Source organism: Osmerus mordax, chromosome 17 (assembly GCF_038355195.1).
Source record: "Osmerus mordax isolate fOsmMor3 chromosome 17, fOsmMor3.pri, whole genome shotgun sequence".
NCBI classification, from domain to species: domain Eukaryota; kingdom Metazoa; phylum Chordata; class Actinopteri; order Osmeriformes; family Osmeridae; genus Osmerus; species Osmerus mordax.
The window spans coordinates 10,231,250-10,244,080 of NC_090066.1; the positions used below are offsets into that span (position 1 = coordinate 10,231,250).

The window sequence follows — 12,831 nt, forward strand, 5'->3', positions numbered from 1 at the left end:
TGATGGGTTGTGTGTATCATTTGAAGACAAAATACAATTTTGAGAAGAAATAACATTGTTTTGAATGTAAAGTTTAATTTTGCAGGAGAAGTGAGGGGTTTTGCCCATTGTGTGTGTGTTTTTTTGATTTGTGTGTAGAGTTCGAGAGTATGAGGTATGCATTCAGAAAATGTGTGTAACCAATCGAGAAAAACTGTAATATCTAAGTGTAAGGCAAGGGAGACCTCTCCCGGTAAGGAAGGAATCATTACAGAGAACATTTGAATTGTTTCTCAGATAGGCTACCTACTGTAGCTAGGCTTCTGCTGTTTTGTTACACACACAGTTGACCGCTCAGGCATTTTGCTCTTGTAGCCACTAGGTGGTGCAACATTACCGAAATAATAGCTGCCGTGCTTCAAACTATTAGGGTTGCCAGGTTTGATTATAAACTAAAACAGTTTACGTGGCTTTCAAAGCCTTAGGCGAATAACGTATTTATTATAGAACAAAAACTGTCAGCATACATATCCTAAAAACGTTGACTGCTTTGCCTTAAATATCTGTAGGTATTGATGGTAAACAACGTTGGTTCAAAAGAAACATATTAGGCTACAATGTGTAGGAAGCCCATGATGACGTCCTATAATTGGTCTAATGAAAATATGTTTGGCAGAGGCATCTGTGGGAAGAGCACAACAAGCTCTTGTGGAGGTCTCAAGCGCCTTAATAGGGGGATAAAATCAAGTCATCTGGCAACCAAATCCTTTACCCCCAGACTCGGCTTCAAGCGCTTTGTATTGTGTTTGTGAGTCAGCTTGACGAGTCTCCATCGGAATTTACGCTGCTTGCGCTGTTCTCTTATCGAACACACTGAATAACCTTACTGGATTTTATTAGTGACATTTTATATCCTACTTTGAATATCACAATGATATCGGCGAGGGAACCATGGACTGTTTCTCAGAGTGGAATATAGAGGGGGCTTTAATTTCGTCGCCTTCGGTTCTCTCACCCCTGTTCTGAGAGAGCTTTGAACCCAGCCACAGGGTCGTGCTGGGTTGTTGTATTTCAGGTAAAGGTATAAGTGTTGCTAGCTTACAAAATATCGGACGGATATGTGGATAAATATCCCCCCACCTAAACAAAAATAAATAAATAAAGGACAGATTTTTCTCATTAGTTTCCTTTGAAATTTGAACTTCACGGCATTGTTTTTTTCATACCAATTATGCACAGGTTACCAATACATAAATAGAATGAATACATTGCACGCAGTATTATTGTTTTATCTGTTGCACAGTCAGACTTGCACTGCTGACAAGCTGTCAAAAATCCAAACCTGCTTAGTTATGTGCTCCTAAGTCGCAGTATATTACAAGTGAATGTTTACACAGATGTCTTTTAACAAGACAAGTATGTCTGCATTTCTGTATAAATAGACTTGATATGCAGGGGAGATTCTAGGGCAAGCTGGGGCCAGGTGTACTGTTAGCGGGGCCAGTTACATTCAACATTATTGTTGTCAAATAGTTTTCTTCATCTTTTCACACATTAACAGGCAAAATGCCATTATGTTTATGATTATTCTCCTTTCAGGGCTTGTGTTCATGTTAGATATTAATCAGACAAACACCTATGTGTTCTCCCCAGGGGAACGCATTGGCGGGCCAGGCCTTTGAAAGGAGCAGTTAAGAAGTTATAGCCACCAGTCGTCTCACTAAAGGCTGATAACAGATGGTGTCGGCAAAGTGATACGTGTCTAACTAGAGGGGGTACAATTTCTGGGGAAATTGTGAGGTGTGTTTGCGTCAGTTGCAGATGGGTGCGTTGTTTTCTAACTTACATTTTACAAGTAATATTTCGGTCATTTAAATAGGTAGCCTATGCATACTTATTATTTATGAAGATTGCATAGATTTAAAACCATACATTTGTTGCTGCTCATTTACTAGGCTATTCCAAATACTAAGAGTGACGTCGTAGCAACCCAGGGGCCTTGAAGGCCTGATTTACAATGAAATAGGACTCAGAGACATTTAGCGTTAACAAATTGTCCTTTAATGACGGATGTCATTTAAATTTCAATTTAAATAACAACGTTTAGCAACAACAACATTTAGCCTAATGCATAAAAAAATGATGAACAATGATTTGATACACATAGCCGTTAAATGTATGGCTATGGTAGTTTGTGATTTGAAATGTTTAGGCATCAGGCATAAGCCCATATCTCAATCTAAATTATCCAAGTATAATTATCATAGCTATACCTATAATTGTTAACAGTAGCCTACAATTGCAAAACTAACCTAAAATCCATATCCTCCATTTTCCCGACACAAAAACCATGTTAAAAAGTTAGGCTACTGGATAATGTAAAAAGTTTTTAAAAAATTACAAAAAAGTTTACTGGAAGCAATCATTGTCAGTAACAACGCAAAATACAACCGTTTCGTCCAAGTTTGTGTTCCAGGTTGAGGTGGTTCACGATCTGTTACTCACAGATCATTTCTGGAAAAAAGCATCATGCTAATTATAACAAGGTCAAAATGAACGATTCCAGTAATTACAGGGGTATATGTTTCTTTCAGGGGCATCAATACAGTATATGCTCTGTTGATTAATTTACTTAAATGGCTTTAAATAAAAGCCATCTAACATAAAAATGTGTAGACATCCATAAATACCAACAAACTACAATCTTCATGTTTGTTTTACCTGGGATTGGGAGCAACAGTGGAAACGCACGTCATTGAGAGATGTGTGGTCGACCAGCCAACTCTTGTACTCGTCCATCTTGGTTTCAATGCCGCAGATGCCCCCATTGCGACATTCCTGGCTCCAGGTGCCGTACTCTCCCCACTCATTACCGTTACCCTCCAGAACTGGGTCGCTGCTGCAGCGGAATTTGATGTTATTGACGGCAGTGTCGTCATCCAATATGCCCCGGTGTGGCTCCACACGCAGCTGGAAGGAGACGAGTGTTCCCGTGGGGCAATACTGAGGGCTCGACCAGTCACCATAGCTGGAGACAATGAGTACAATGGGGAAGGGAGAGGGGGAAAAAGGTCAAAGAGATCATGAGGGAGCATGGAACAGACAGAAGGTGCTCTTTTGGTGAATTACCGGGGATATACAGGTAAAGTTACTCAAGTTTCCTCAATTCTCATATCTTAACAACATTTTTACAAAGAAATTACATGATCAGACAGAAGCCTGACCTGTACCCTATATTTAATCTACTCACACAAGGCAGAAGGCCAAAGTTTACAAAGAAGTTTAACAAGTCCGTAAGAGCTAAAGTGTTATCTTACTATCCAATGTGAGACTCGATTGTATGAAGGTAGCGCCTGTCCTCGCCTTTGGCACAAATGAGGCGAATGCCATTGAGGGAAGTGTCATCACTAGAATATTGATGAGGTTGCACCTGAAAGAGAGTAGATAGACACATGTTAGCATGAAATTAACCCAAATAGTAGTGTGGGTTACTTCTATGCACAACTGTATTGATTCCAAAACTGACAAACATTTGAACCAAACTCTCACAAACTTGCAATTTGTAAATTGACACACACAATACATAGTTTTTACCCTCAGACTGAACCCAACAGCATAGAACGTGTCAGGACACATCTCAGGCCATTTCCACGTCCCAAACTTCTCTCCATTGGACACGGTAAGCACAGATGAGTAGGGTCTGCTACTGTATGCCGTGCCTGCACGCTCTATGGACGTCTTCTCCCCATATGCAGAGAGGCCAGGGGACAACGTAGCAAGGACCACAGCAATTGGGAGAAAGATGGCCATGTTTACAGTCTCTCAGCCTGAAGACACAGAAAGCCAACTGAGAACTGATATCTCTTATAGCTTGACCTGGCCTAATGTGGCCTCCACATTGTAAATAATTAACATATAAATAACAGTCTTTTTACCAGCATGGGTAGTAGAACAGGGGGGTATTCCAGTAAGCAAGTTCAACAGACTGTGAACCTAACCCTGGTCTCTGACTTGATTTACTGTAAAATGGGAATCCTTTACTTTTCGGTTCCAGTAAAGCTGATATGAACTAGAGAGCAAGGCCGTAGCCATAGAGTCAACATTGGGGGGGGGGGGGGGGGGGGGGGGGGATACAAATTTGAGGGAATGCAGACCTGCAACCTGCAAAAACTCATTTCAGGGAGGTGGCTCTTTTTGAGCTAGGGGTAGCTTGGCCCCTGCCTGATGGGAATGTTGTTATCTATATGTTGATTATTTACAGTCTTGTGAACCAGCATGGGTAGTAGAACACGGGGGTATTTCAGAAAGCGAGTTCAACAAACTGTGAACCTAACCTAAGTTGATTTACCGTATTTTGCGTCACGAAAGCTTTAGGTATATGCAGGTAGCAAAATGATGTTAACTTCACTTATGTACTGAACCATACTATTTAACTTACTATAATATTATCCTAAACCGTGCAACGATACAGCGACGCAACATTTCTTTTTGTTAAGATGGCGCCGCGACCACTGTGTGACGTCACATTAAACCCATGAATAGGCTACTTGCTCAGGTGCGTTAGGTGGGCTAGGTTTATTTGCATTTAAAATACCTTTGTTATTGGTTGCTCTGAATGTAGCGTTTGTTTTCTCTATTGATTTTGTTACATTGTCATCATGATTATCGTACTATTTGTTTTTTGCATTTTAAGTTACTTGTCTGCTTTCAATTGTTGGACAATAGAAGTGGCTGAACTCCTAAGTCACTCTATCAAGAGAGAGCATTTTTATGTGTCCCTGAAAAACAAGAGGTGAATATGAGTTGTATGTGCTGGTTTTAAAATGTAATCCTATTTCATGTATTTTTAGTTGTTTTATGTGTCCACAGGGGGATTGTGTTGTGAACTTGAATCGCTGTTTTTTCAACCACCACTGTTCTACCATTTAGTCTGATTGTTAGCTGAGTTCCAGTTCAAGTCTTTTATGGTCAGATGCACAAAACAACACAAGGTCAGACTGGGCACTGAAATTCTTAGGACAAGACAACGCAAAGCAACCTGGCATAACACATGCATCACATTCTAGTAATGTTTTCAGTGTTGTAAAATGTATATTTACTGGTTTTATAGCCAAGAGTTTTTTCGTGCAGAGGCCCAAAATGTGTTTACTTATTCTCTTGTCTTTGCAAAGACATATTTGGCCTACTGCAGCCACCGAGTACCGGTGATAGGCAATTTGAATTTGTATGTGTCAGGCAATTGTTCTTTCATATAACCGCTATTTTGGTTTGCAGGATGGGTTTACAAAAGGAGAAGCTAAACCGATCACTGAGTTTGATTAGCCTACTATACTTGCTCAGGTGCGTTAGGTGCGCTAGGTTTATTTGCAATTAAAATACCTTTGTTTTTGGTTGCTCTGAATTGTCATCATGATTATCTTACTATTTCGACGATAAACTGTTTGGTGTGAATGTCACATTTTTATCTTCTCTCTCTCTGTAGATCTGGAGGAAGTACAACGCAGACAGCAGTGGGTACATATCTGCAGTGGAGCTGAAAGTAATTTTGACCTTACCGTAAACAGACTCAAAGTAAAGTCCAGAAGTCTCCTAAAATAATGATGTTTAATTCCCTGTATTGTTATATTGAACTGTAACGTAATCCTGTCATCTGCACCAGCATGTCAAACCCTAACCCTAGTTTGTCTTACTCTTACACTGGTGTGTCTGTCCTTTAAAACAGAGTTTCCTAAATGATCTGTTTCTACAACAACAGACAACTGTATTCTCCAGCAAACTGGAGGAGTACACAGATGCCATGGTAAGAGGTGACATCATTGCGTTTGCCTGAAGGAACATATACCGTATATGCGTGAAACACGCATGCAAGCAGCTAATACAACCCAAACTCTTTCCCTATAACAAAGTGATTTATTCCTCTGCAGGGTGCGGCCTATGAGATCAGACAGCAGTCTAATTAGCTTAATGCAACCATCACCCTCTAGTGTGGCCGACATTAACTCAGTCCATAAAACAGTTTTTGTCTCATCTTCATCTTGGCGCAGCATCAAGCATTTCAGCTGATGCTACAAAAGTGACAAAAAACGATAATTTAAATGACTTGAGCACCTGACATGAACATTCTGTATGAAAAGTTAGATTTATATTTCATTAATAGAAATAGAGGAAACTCCTGATGTACACTACTCGTGCTGTGGAGCTTGTCCAAGTTTTCTCATCTGCCAATACACTGTTCCACAGTCTCCATTTCAGAATTTGTAACTCAGACAAATGTTAAATTACCCTCTAGACTCATAACCCCATTTAGAGGAGAGCAGCTCTGACTCTGGGCAGATAGGGAGATCACAGCGCTCCAGAAAGACTAAGACAGACACCAGCTGAGTTTTCTGAAGTAAGTGAAATAAAGATGGATGCTTGGATTTGAACGATTTGGCCAGGTATTATATACCCTTCAGTCATTCTGCTCGACAGGTATTATATACCCTTCAGTCATTCTGCTCGACAGGTATTATATACCCTTCAGTCATTCTGCTAGACAGGTATTATAGCCTTCAGTCATTCTGCTAGACAGGTATTATACCCTTCAGTCATTTTGCTAGACTGTGTTTGGTGTTCTTGTGTCAACCACTACATGTTTGTGGAGATCTGAAGGAATGTGACCGTTTTGATTGGCTACTTGGAAATGCTGCCATACTGCTTGAACCTGTACAACACCTCAGATCTCCACAAGTGCATAGTCAGGGGTATAGTGTTTGATATTTTCCTTCTCTCATTTCAACATCGAAAGGATTTTCTGAACTAATAAGAGTTACATGTACTACCCCTAATAGAATACTGTCTCTGGAAGAGAACTTCATGCTTGAGTTCAAACTGGATGTGAGTCCCTGCCTCCTTCGTCTCTTGTATTCCACAGCTTCATTTTCTTAGGAAAAACACAATTAATCTGCCGCTCTGTTTCTACAGGCCTGCAGCAAAGAGGAGAGGAAGAGAGACTTTGAACACATCTTTGACCACTATGATGTTGTGAGTGAGCCTGACTGAGAAAAACAAGATATAGATGCAAGGCTTCCTTTCAGATTAAAATGATACACATGTCCAACAAGAAACTATTATATATTATTGTGTTGTAGTTATGCCAATGACTGTCCCACTGTAGCTATGCAACAAGCTCATCCAATAAAGTCACCCCGATTCTTCTCTAATGAATAGGATCACATTAATTAAAATCCAATAAAAACAATTACAAAAACAATAAAAAACTAAACAGTGGAATGTTAATGATTATATATTCAATATGCATATTGTACACAATATTTTACATATTGTTTTCTTTCTGCTTCTCAGAATACGAGTCTCATCACATAAGAAATACGTTTTTCTTTTAGCTTTCGCTTTACATTTATTCATTTAGCAGACGTTTTTATCCAAAGCGACTTCCAAGAGAGAGCTTTACAAAGTGCATAGGTCACTGATCATAACAACAAGATAGCCAAAAAACATCGCGAGTAGCCAAAACATACATTGTGAACATACATTGTGAACACACATTGTGAACAACCAAAGTAAGTGCCAAAGGGAAGAACCATAAGAGCATGTAGTTAAACAAGTTACAATTAAACAACATGAACCGCTATAAGTGCAAGTGTACCTGTGGAAAAAAGCAAGCAACAGTAATAAAAACAATATATCACAGCAAGAACAAAAATTTAAATCAGTTACCACTAACCACAAGAGCAACAAGTCTCTAAGCAAGAGTCATTGTGATCCTTGAGGAAACTAACATCGGGTCAAGCGAACCATTCCTAAGTACCGTTGTACTCCCGGAACAAGTGCGTCTTGAGCCTTTTCTTGAACGTGGAGAGACAGTCAGTATCTCTGATGGAGGTGGGGAGTTGATTCCACCACTGGGGGGCCAGACAGGAGAAGAGCTTGTGTTGGGACCAGGCGGTCTTGAGCGGTGGGACCACCAGGCGGTTGTCTGAAGAAGACCGTAGGTGACGGGTGGGGGTGTAAGGCTGCAGGAGAGACTTGATGTAGACGGGTGCAGTCCCGTTCACTGCTCGGAAGGTCAATACCAGGGTCTTGAATCTGATACGGGCCATGATAGGTAGCCAGTGAAGAGAGATGAGGAGCGGGGTAACATGGGAGCGTCTGGGTAGATTGTAGACCAGGCGGGCCGCTGCGTTCTGAATCCTCTGAAGAGGGCGGGTTGCACATGCTGGGAGAGCAGCGAGTTGCAATAGTCCAACTTGGAGAGGACAAGTGCTTGGACTAGCAGCTGGGTGGAGTGCTCAGACAGGTATCTCCTGATCTTCCGGATGTTGTAGAGGGTGAATCTACACGACCGGGAGACCGCAGCAATGTGGGCCGTGAGGGAGAGCTTGTCGTCCATGGTAACCCCAAGGTTCCTGGCAGAGGATGAAGGGGTCACCGTCGCAGATCCCAGGGTGATTGAGAGATCGTGGGAGATGGAGGGTTTAGCCGGGATGATGAGAAGTTCTGTTTTGGCGAGGTTCAGCTGGAGGTGGTGCTCGGTCATCCAGGCGGAGATGTCTGTGAGGCAGGCCTCAATCCTAGCTGAGATCCCCGGATCGGTCGGGGGGAACGACAGGTACAGCTGCGTGTCGTCAGCGTAGCAGTGGTATTTGTTTGCTTTGATATTGTTATCAAAATCTATCTTCGTTTTAAGAATGTTATTCTCATCACAGGGATGTAGAGTTTATCCCCCTTCCGTGTTTGACAGAGCAAGACTGGAGCGTTGGAGGGGCCTGAGGTGGACGGCTTTGTTAAAGACATGATGGAATTAGTTAAGGTGAGCAGGCATATTTACTGAAAACATGGCCACTGATATAAGGGCAAGGTACCTCTATGGAAACATTTAAACAACCAAAAGAGACACATCATGTAAGCAAATCTTAACAGGCAAACTGTACATATTGTTCTCTCCTACCCCATTTCCTCTCTCCCCACCCTCCTACTCTTCCCAGCCCAGCATCATAGGTCCTGAGCTGGACAAGCTGCAAGCAGTGTTGCTTGGCCACTGATTTTAGTAGGCTTTGTAGTGGTTTTCTGTTATACCAGAGGCCTGTTCCATAAATCCCGCTCAAATAAGTTGGACTGAAAGTCCCAAACCTGACTTGAATTAGATTCATTAGTCAAGCGGGGCTAAAGCGGTTCCATAAAGGCCAATTTCAGCTCACGCACTCCTACTAATTCAAGTCAGATTTAAGTAGGCAAGCTAATTGGGTGTGCTCAAGCCTTCGGCGAGAGCACAACCTTTGTTCTCTCACATATATATTTATTGGGTGTGCTTTGCCTTCGGCAAGGGCACAACCTTTGTTCTCTCACATATATATTATTATTATTTTTATTATTCTTTTTGCCCCCCTAAAACTCAGTCAATATTTGGCCTACATAGACAAAGTAGGTGTCAAAAGTTTTGTCTTGGTAGCGATTGAGTTGCTTCTATTGGAATTTACGTTCCGTTGCATGGTTTAGGCTGAAGTTAAGTTTTTGTGGCGAAAAGTGAAGCTAACGGTGGCTAATTTGCTAGCCACAGTCACTGACGTTACTAACGTCACTACGTCACTAACGTCACGAAAACCCGCGTGACTACCTTTGGCAGAACATTCGTTTCGCATCTGTTAACTTGGGGGATAGCTAGGCTAACTATAGCTTTACTGCAAGGCAGCTGCAGAAACGCCACAAGAAAAGAGGCCAGGGTGATAACTATTTACTCATTTTACTTTGTGATATGACACACAATTGTGATGTGTAATGTACAATATAAGCTGGTATTATTAAGGAAGTACATCTACTTTCGGAAACAGTAGTCTACTATTTCACTGAAGTATTAGCATCATGACATTAGCCTGTGTTGCCCGGGCAACACATACTACAGTGGTCTATGATGTAGCGTTATCTGTTTTCAATCGTTAAAATAAACATTCCTCACATATACATTTTCGTTGTAGGATTTATTCTGCCATTAGTAAACGATTTGTTGGTGAAATTACCATTACCTGTCGTTTCAAACCAGTGTAGCTCACTGCAACGCTGTAGCTTACGCGAGACACACTACAAAAACATCTACACTACACAGCTGTTTAGGAAGTCAAACAGCGACAGAACATGTTCGGCACTGTCCTTAAATCAAAAGTCTATCTAACTACTAACCTGAACTTCATTGCCACAGCCTAAACCATGTCAATCTGTTCATGAAAATAATTAATTTCAGCCTAAACCGTACAACGGAACGTTAAATCCAATTCAACCAACGCAATCGCTACCAAGACGAACACAGCAGTACTGTAGTCTAGTACTGTACCGTAGTAGTACAATTTACCGGGGCAGCTTCTCCACACAGGGCTATATCGCATTTTGCGTTGTTACTGACAATGGTCGCTACCAGTGAGCTTTTTATGAATGAGCGATTTTCCACTAAATAAATGTCAAGCTTATTTACGTTTTGGGGGGCATATTTTCAGTTAGCAGATGGTACTGTTTGAATCGCGATTCAATCTTCTACTGCCGGTAACATCGTAGAATAATCTTCAAAGGGGGTTCTTTATTCATGAATGAATGCAATATGAGTAGGCTAAATGCTTGAAAATATCACGAGAAGGGAAAAACTTAAAAGGACGTTTAAGTCATAGAGATTAGGTAAATTTTTACACCGGTCTGCCAAATGTATTCGTTTTGATTCAACGATGAGGCTGCCTCTTGCAGGGGAAATGAGAAGACATCTATTTCATTCTACACTTCACTCGTATTTTCAGTTGTAAACGAGCAGCAAAAAAAATATGCTTTTAAATCTATGTAATCTTTATAAATAATAAGTATGCATTTTTATATAACATATACAGAAATATCAGTTGTAAAAATGTCATTCAAAAACGGACCCCTGTGCAACCGACGCAAGCAAGCACACCCTACAATTTCCCCAGAAATTGTACCCTCTCTAGTTATTATTACTAGGCTTTTCTTTTATTTATTTTTTAAGGAAAGTAGTACGACTGCCTCGAAAACATTTTAGATAGCTACTTTGCATGACACCATCTCTCGCTAGCTGGCCCCGCCAGCTGCGCCAATCCAAGTGAACTGTTCCTGCTGCAGAAGAGGTTCAGTGCAGGAGAGGAACTGTATCAAGTCGTCATTTTAAAGGGAGTTATTGTAGCTTCCCAATAAGGGCCGACAATTTTGAGCAAGAAACAGAAGGGTACTGCACATGTTTACCCTTCTGTTCCTTACTCAAAATGTCAAATAATTGTCCTAAAGCTTTTGAAAGTGAAAGAAAAAGGTGCAGTGGTCTCTCAATTTCTTTCAGAGCTTATGTCAAATGTCTTACCTTCAAGGTTAAAATATTTACTGAACAGATAGGTGACCATGTCAATACAGGACATGCTAGGACTTTTGCTTATAATGAAACCATGCCCAATCTCAACACCGATCTGTCACAAGGATGATACCAAGCGTTTTATTGGACGCTTATAGACTCCAATGTTTTCTACCCATACCCACCCAGAGACATACATTGTTGATTGATAGGGCTGGGATGTTTTGGTACATTGAAGTACATAGTGGAAATTGTGTTACATGGTTGTATAGGGAGACTGGAGGTAAAAAATATCACACTCAATCTCTCATGTTCTCCCTCTCTTTCTACCTGTCTCACACTTACACAAACTACATCTCCATCTATCAGAGGTATGGGAATGCTGATCATTCTGTAAAAAAATCAATTCCCAATTACCTTAATCACTTTTGCTTTCAATTGATCACAGAGTAGAAAACAGTAAATAATTTGAAAATAGAAAAGTATTTCTAAAAATGGTTGGAATGTATGTCATTTCATATTACGACAACTGAAAAAATCTGTACATTCTCAATAATTGAAAGAGAGCAGTCCATCTGTGACACGGATATTTTCAACTTGATTGATATAATGTGGCTTTGAACCCCAGAAATGTCTTTCGATGTGATATTTCACCTGAGCAAATAGATGACATGGTGAAGACAGGAATGGAATACGAAACGGTTTCTGACACGTTGACAGGTAATACAGACTGAGATACAAAGTTCAAATTTAGGGGCCATAAACCATATACATGGAAGAAGGGACTGGCTTCACAGTCTTTTGTCCTCGGTATTTCCATCTAGATTGTTTAAATATTTCATATTTCACCTCTAAATAAATGTGACTAATGCCAGCATACTCCCACACATCCAACACAAACACACTTGATATGCTCTCCAAGAATCCAAAGACTATAAGGCAAAAAACACACACACACATTATTACCAGAAGCAGTGTACCCGATTTTTGCTGAAGGCATTACTGGCACCACACACACAGCTGTGTAACCCACAAAACAATGAGAAACATTTCCTCTTCCTCAGAAATGGTCGAATGTACTTATATCAACACTCCGGGTCTTAATCTCAGAGCCAAATTTGACAAGTGGCTGGGATGATAATCTCTCCGTTACAGCCCCTGGAATAAGGCAGTCGTGCCATTGAAGACACAGGCTTTTCATACACACGGATGTTGTGGAATTTGGAATGTTTCATAGATATCTAGAGCATGTATGTATGAAACCTGTTAGAATTGTGTTTGTGAACTCAGAGAAAGAGTAGTTCAGTCAAGACAATCACGTATTAGATTTGAGCATTTATTGTTACATGACATGGACATGTAGATTTAACTTTGGCGGAGTGGATGATCTAAGGGAAGCACTCCCTGCCTCCTCGATGCAACACATACATACATGACATATGAGGCAGGGAGCAATAGAGATATAATCCCCCGGAGGGATCGAACAGACAGACAGCACGGGGGAGAAAGGGGATGGT

At 40.8% G+C, this 12,831-nt stretch overlaps 1 protein-coding gene and 1 long non-coding RNA gene across 2 annotated transcripts; one reads left to right on the forward strand and one right to left on the reverse strand.

Annotated features, from left to right (window-relative positions):
* Positions 1–2,017: 2,017 nt before the first annotated feature.
* Positions 2,018–3,797, reverse strand: LOC136959963 (vitelline membrane outer layer protein 1-like). Its single transcript, XM_067254214.1, has 4 exons — positions 3,574–3,797; positions 3,297–3,409; positions 2,701–3,007; positions 2,018–2,493 (listed from the first exon to the last, which is right to left on the reverse strand). Exons 1-4 carry the CDS (start codon positions 3,787–3,789, stop codon positions 2,488–2,490), a joined length of 642 nt encoding a protein of 213 aa, XP_067110315.1. The 5' UTR covers positions 3,790–3,797; the 3' UTR covers positions 2,018–2,487.
* A 1,708-nt stretch (positions 3,798–5,505) lies between these two features.
* Positions 5,506–7,073, forward strand: LOC136959967 (uncharacterized). Its single transcript, XR_010878802.1, has 3 exons — positions 5,506–5,550; positions 5,702–5,779; positions 6,943–7,073. It is a non-coding gene; the product is annotated as an uncharacterized lncRNA (long non-coding RNA).
* Positions 7,074–12,831: the final 5,758 nt, after the last annotated feature.

What these genes read in the sequence shown, in the direction of transcription:
- LOC136959963 (XM_067254214.1), bottom strand. Translation starts at nt 3,789, where the DNA reads ATGGCCATCTTTCTCCCAATTGCTGTGGTCCTTGCTACGTTGTCCCCT. An exon ending in CTGTTGGGTTCAGTCTGAGG is followed by an intron (nt 3,410 to 3,573) that starts GTAAAAACTATG and finishes ACTCTCTTTCAG; the next exon opens with GTGCAACCTCATCAATATTC. An exon ending in ATCGAGTCTCACATTGGATA is followed by an intron (nt 3,008 to 3,296) that starts GTAAGATAACAC and finishes CATTGTCTCCAG; the next exon opens with CTATGGTGACTGGTCGAGCC.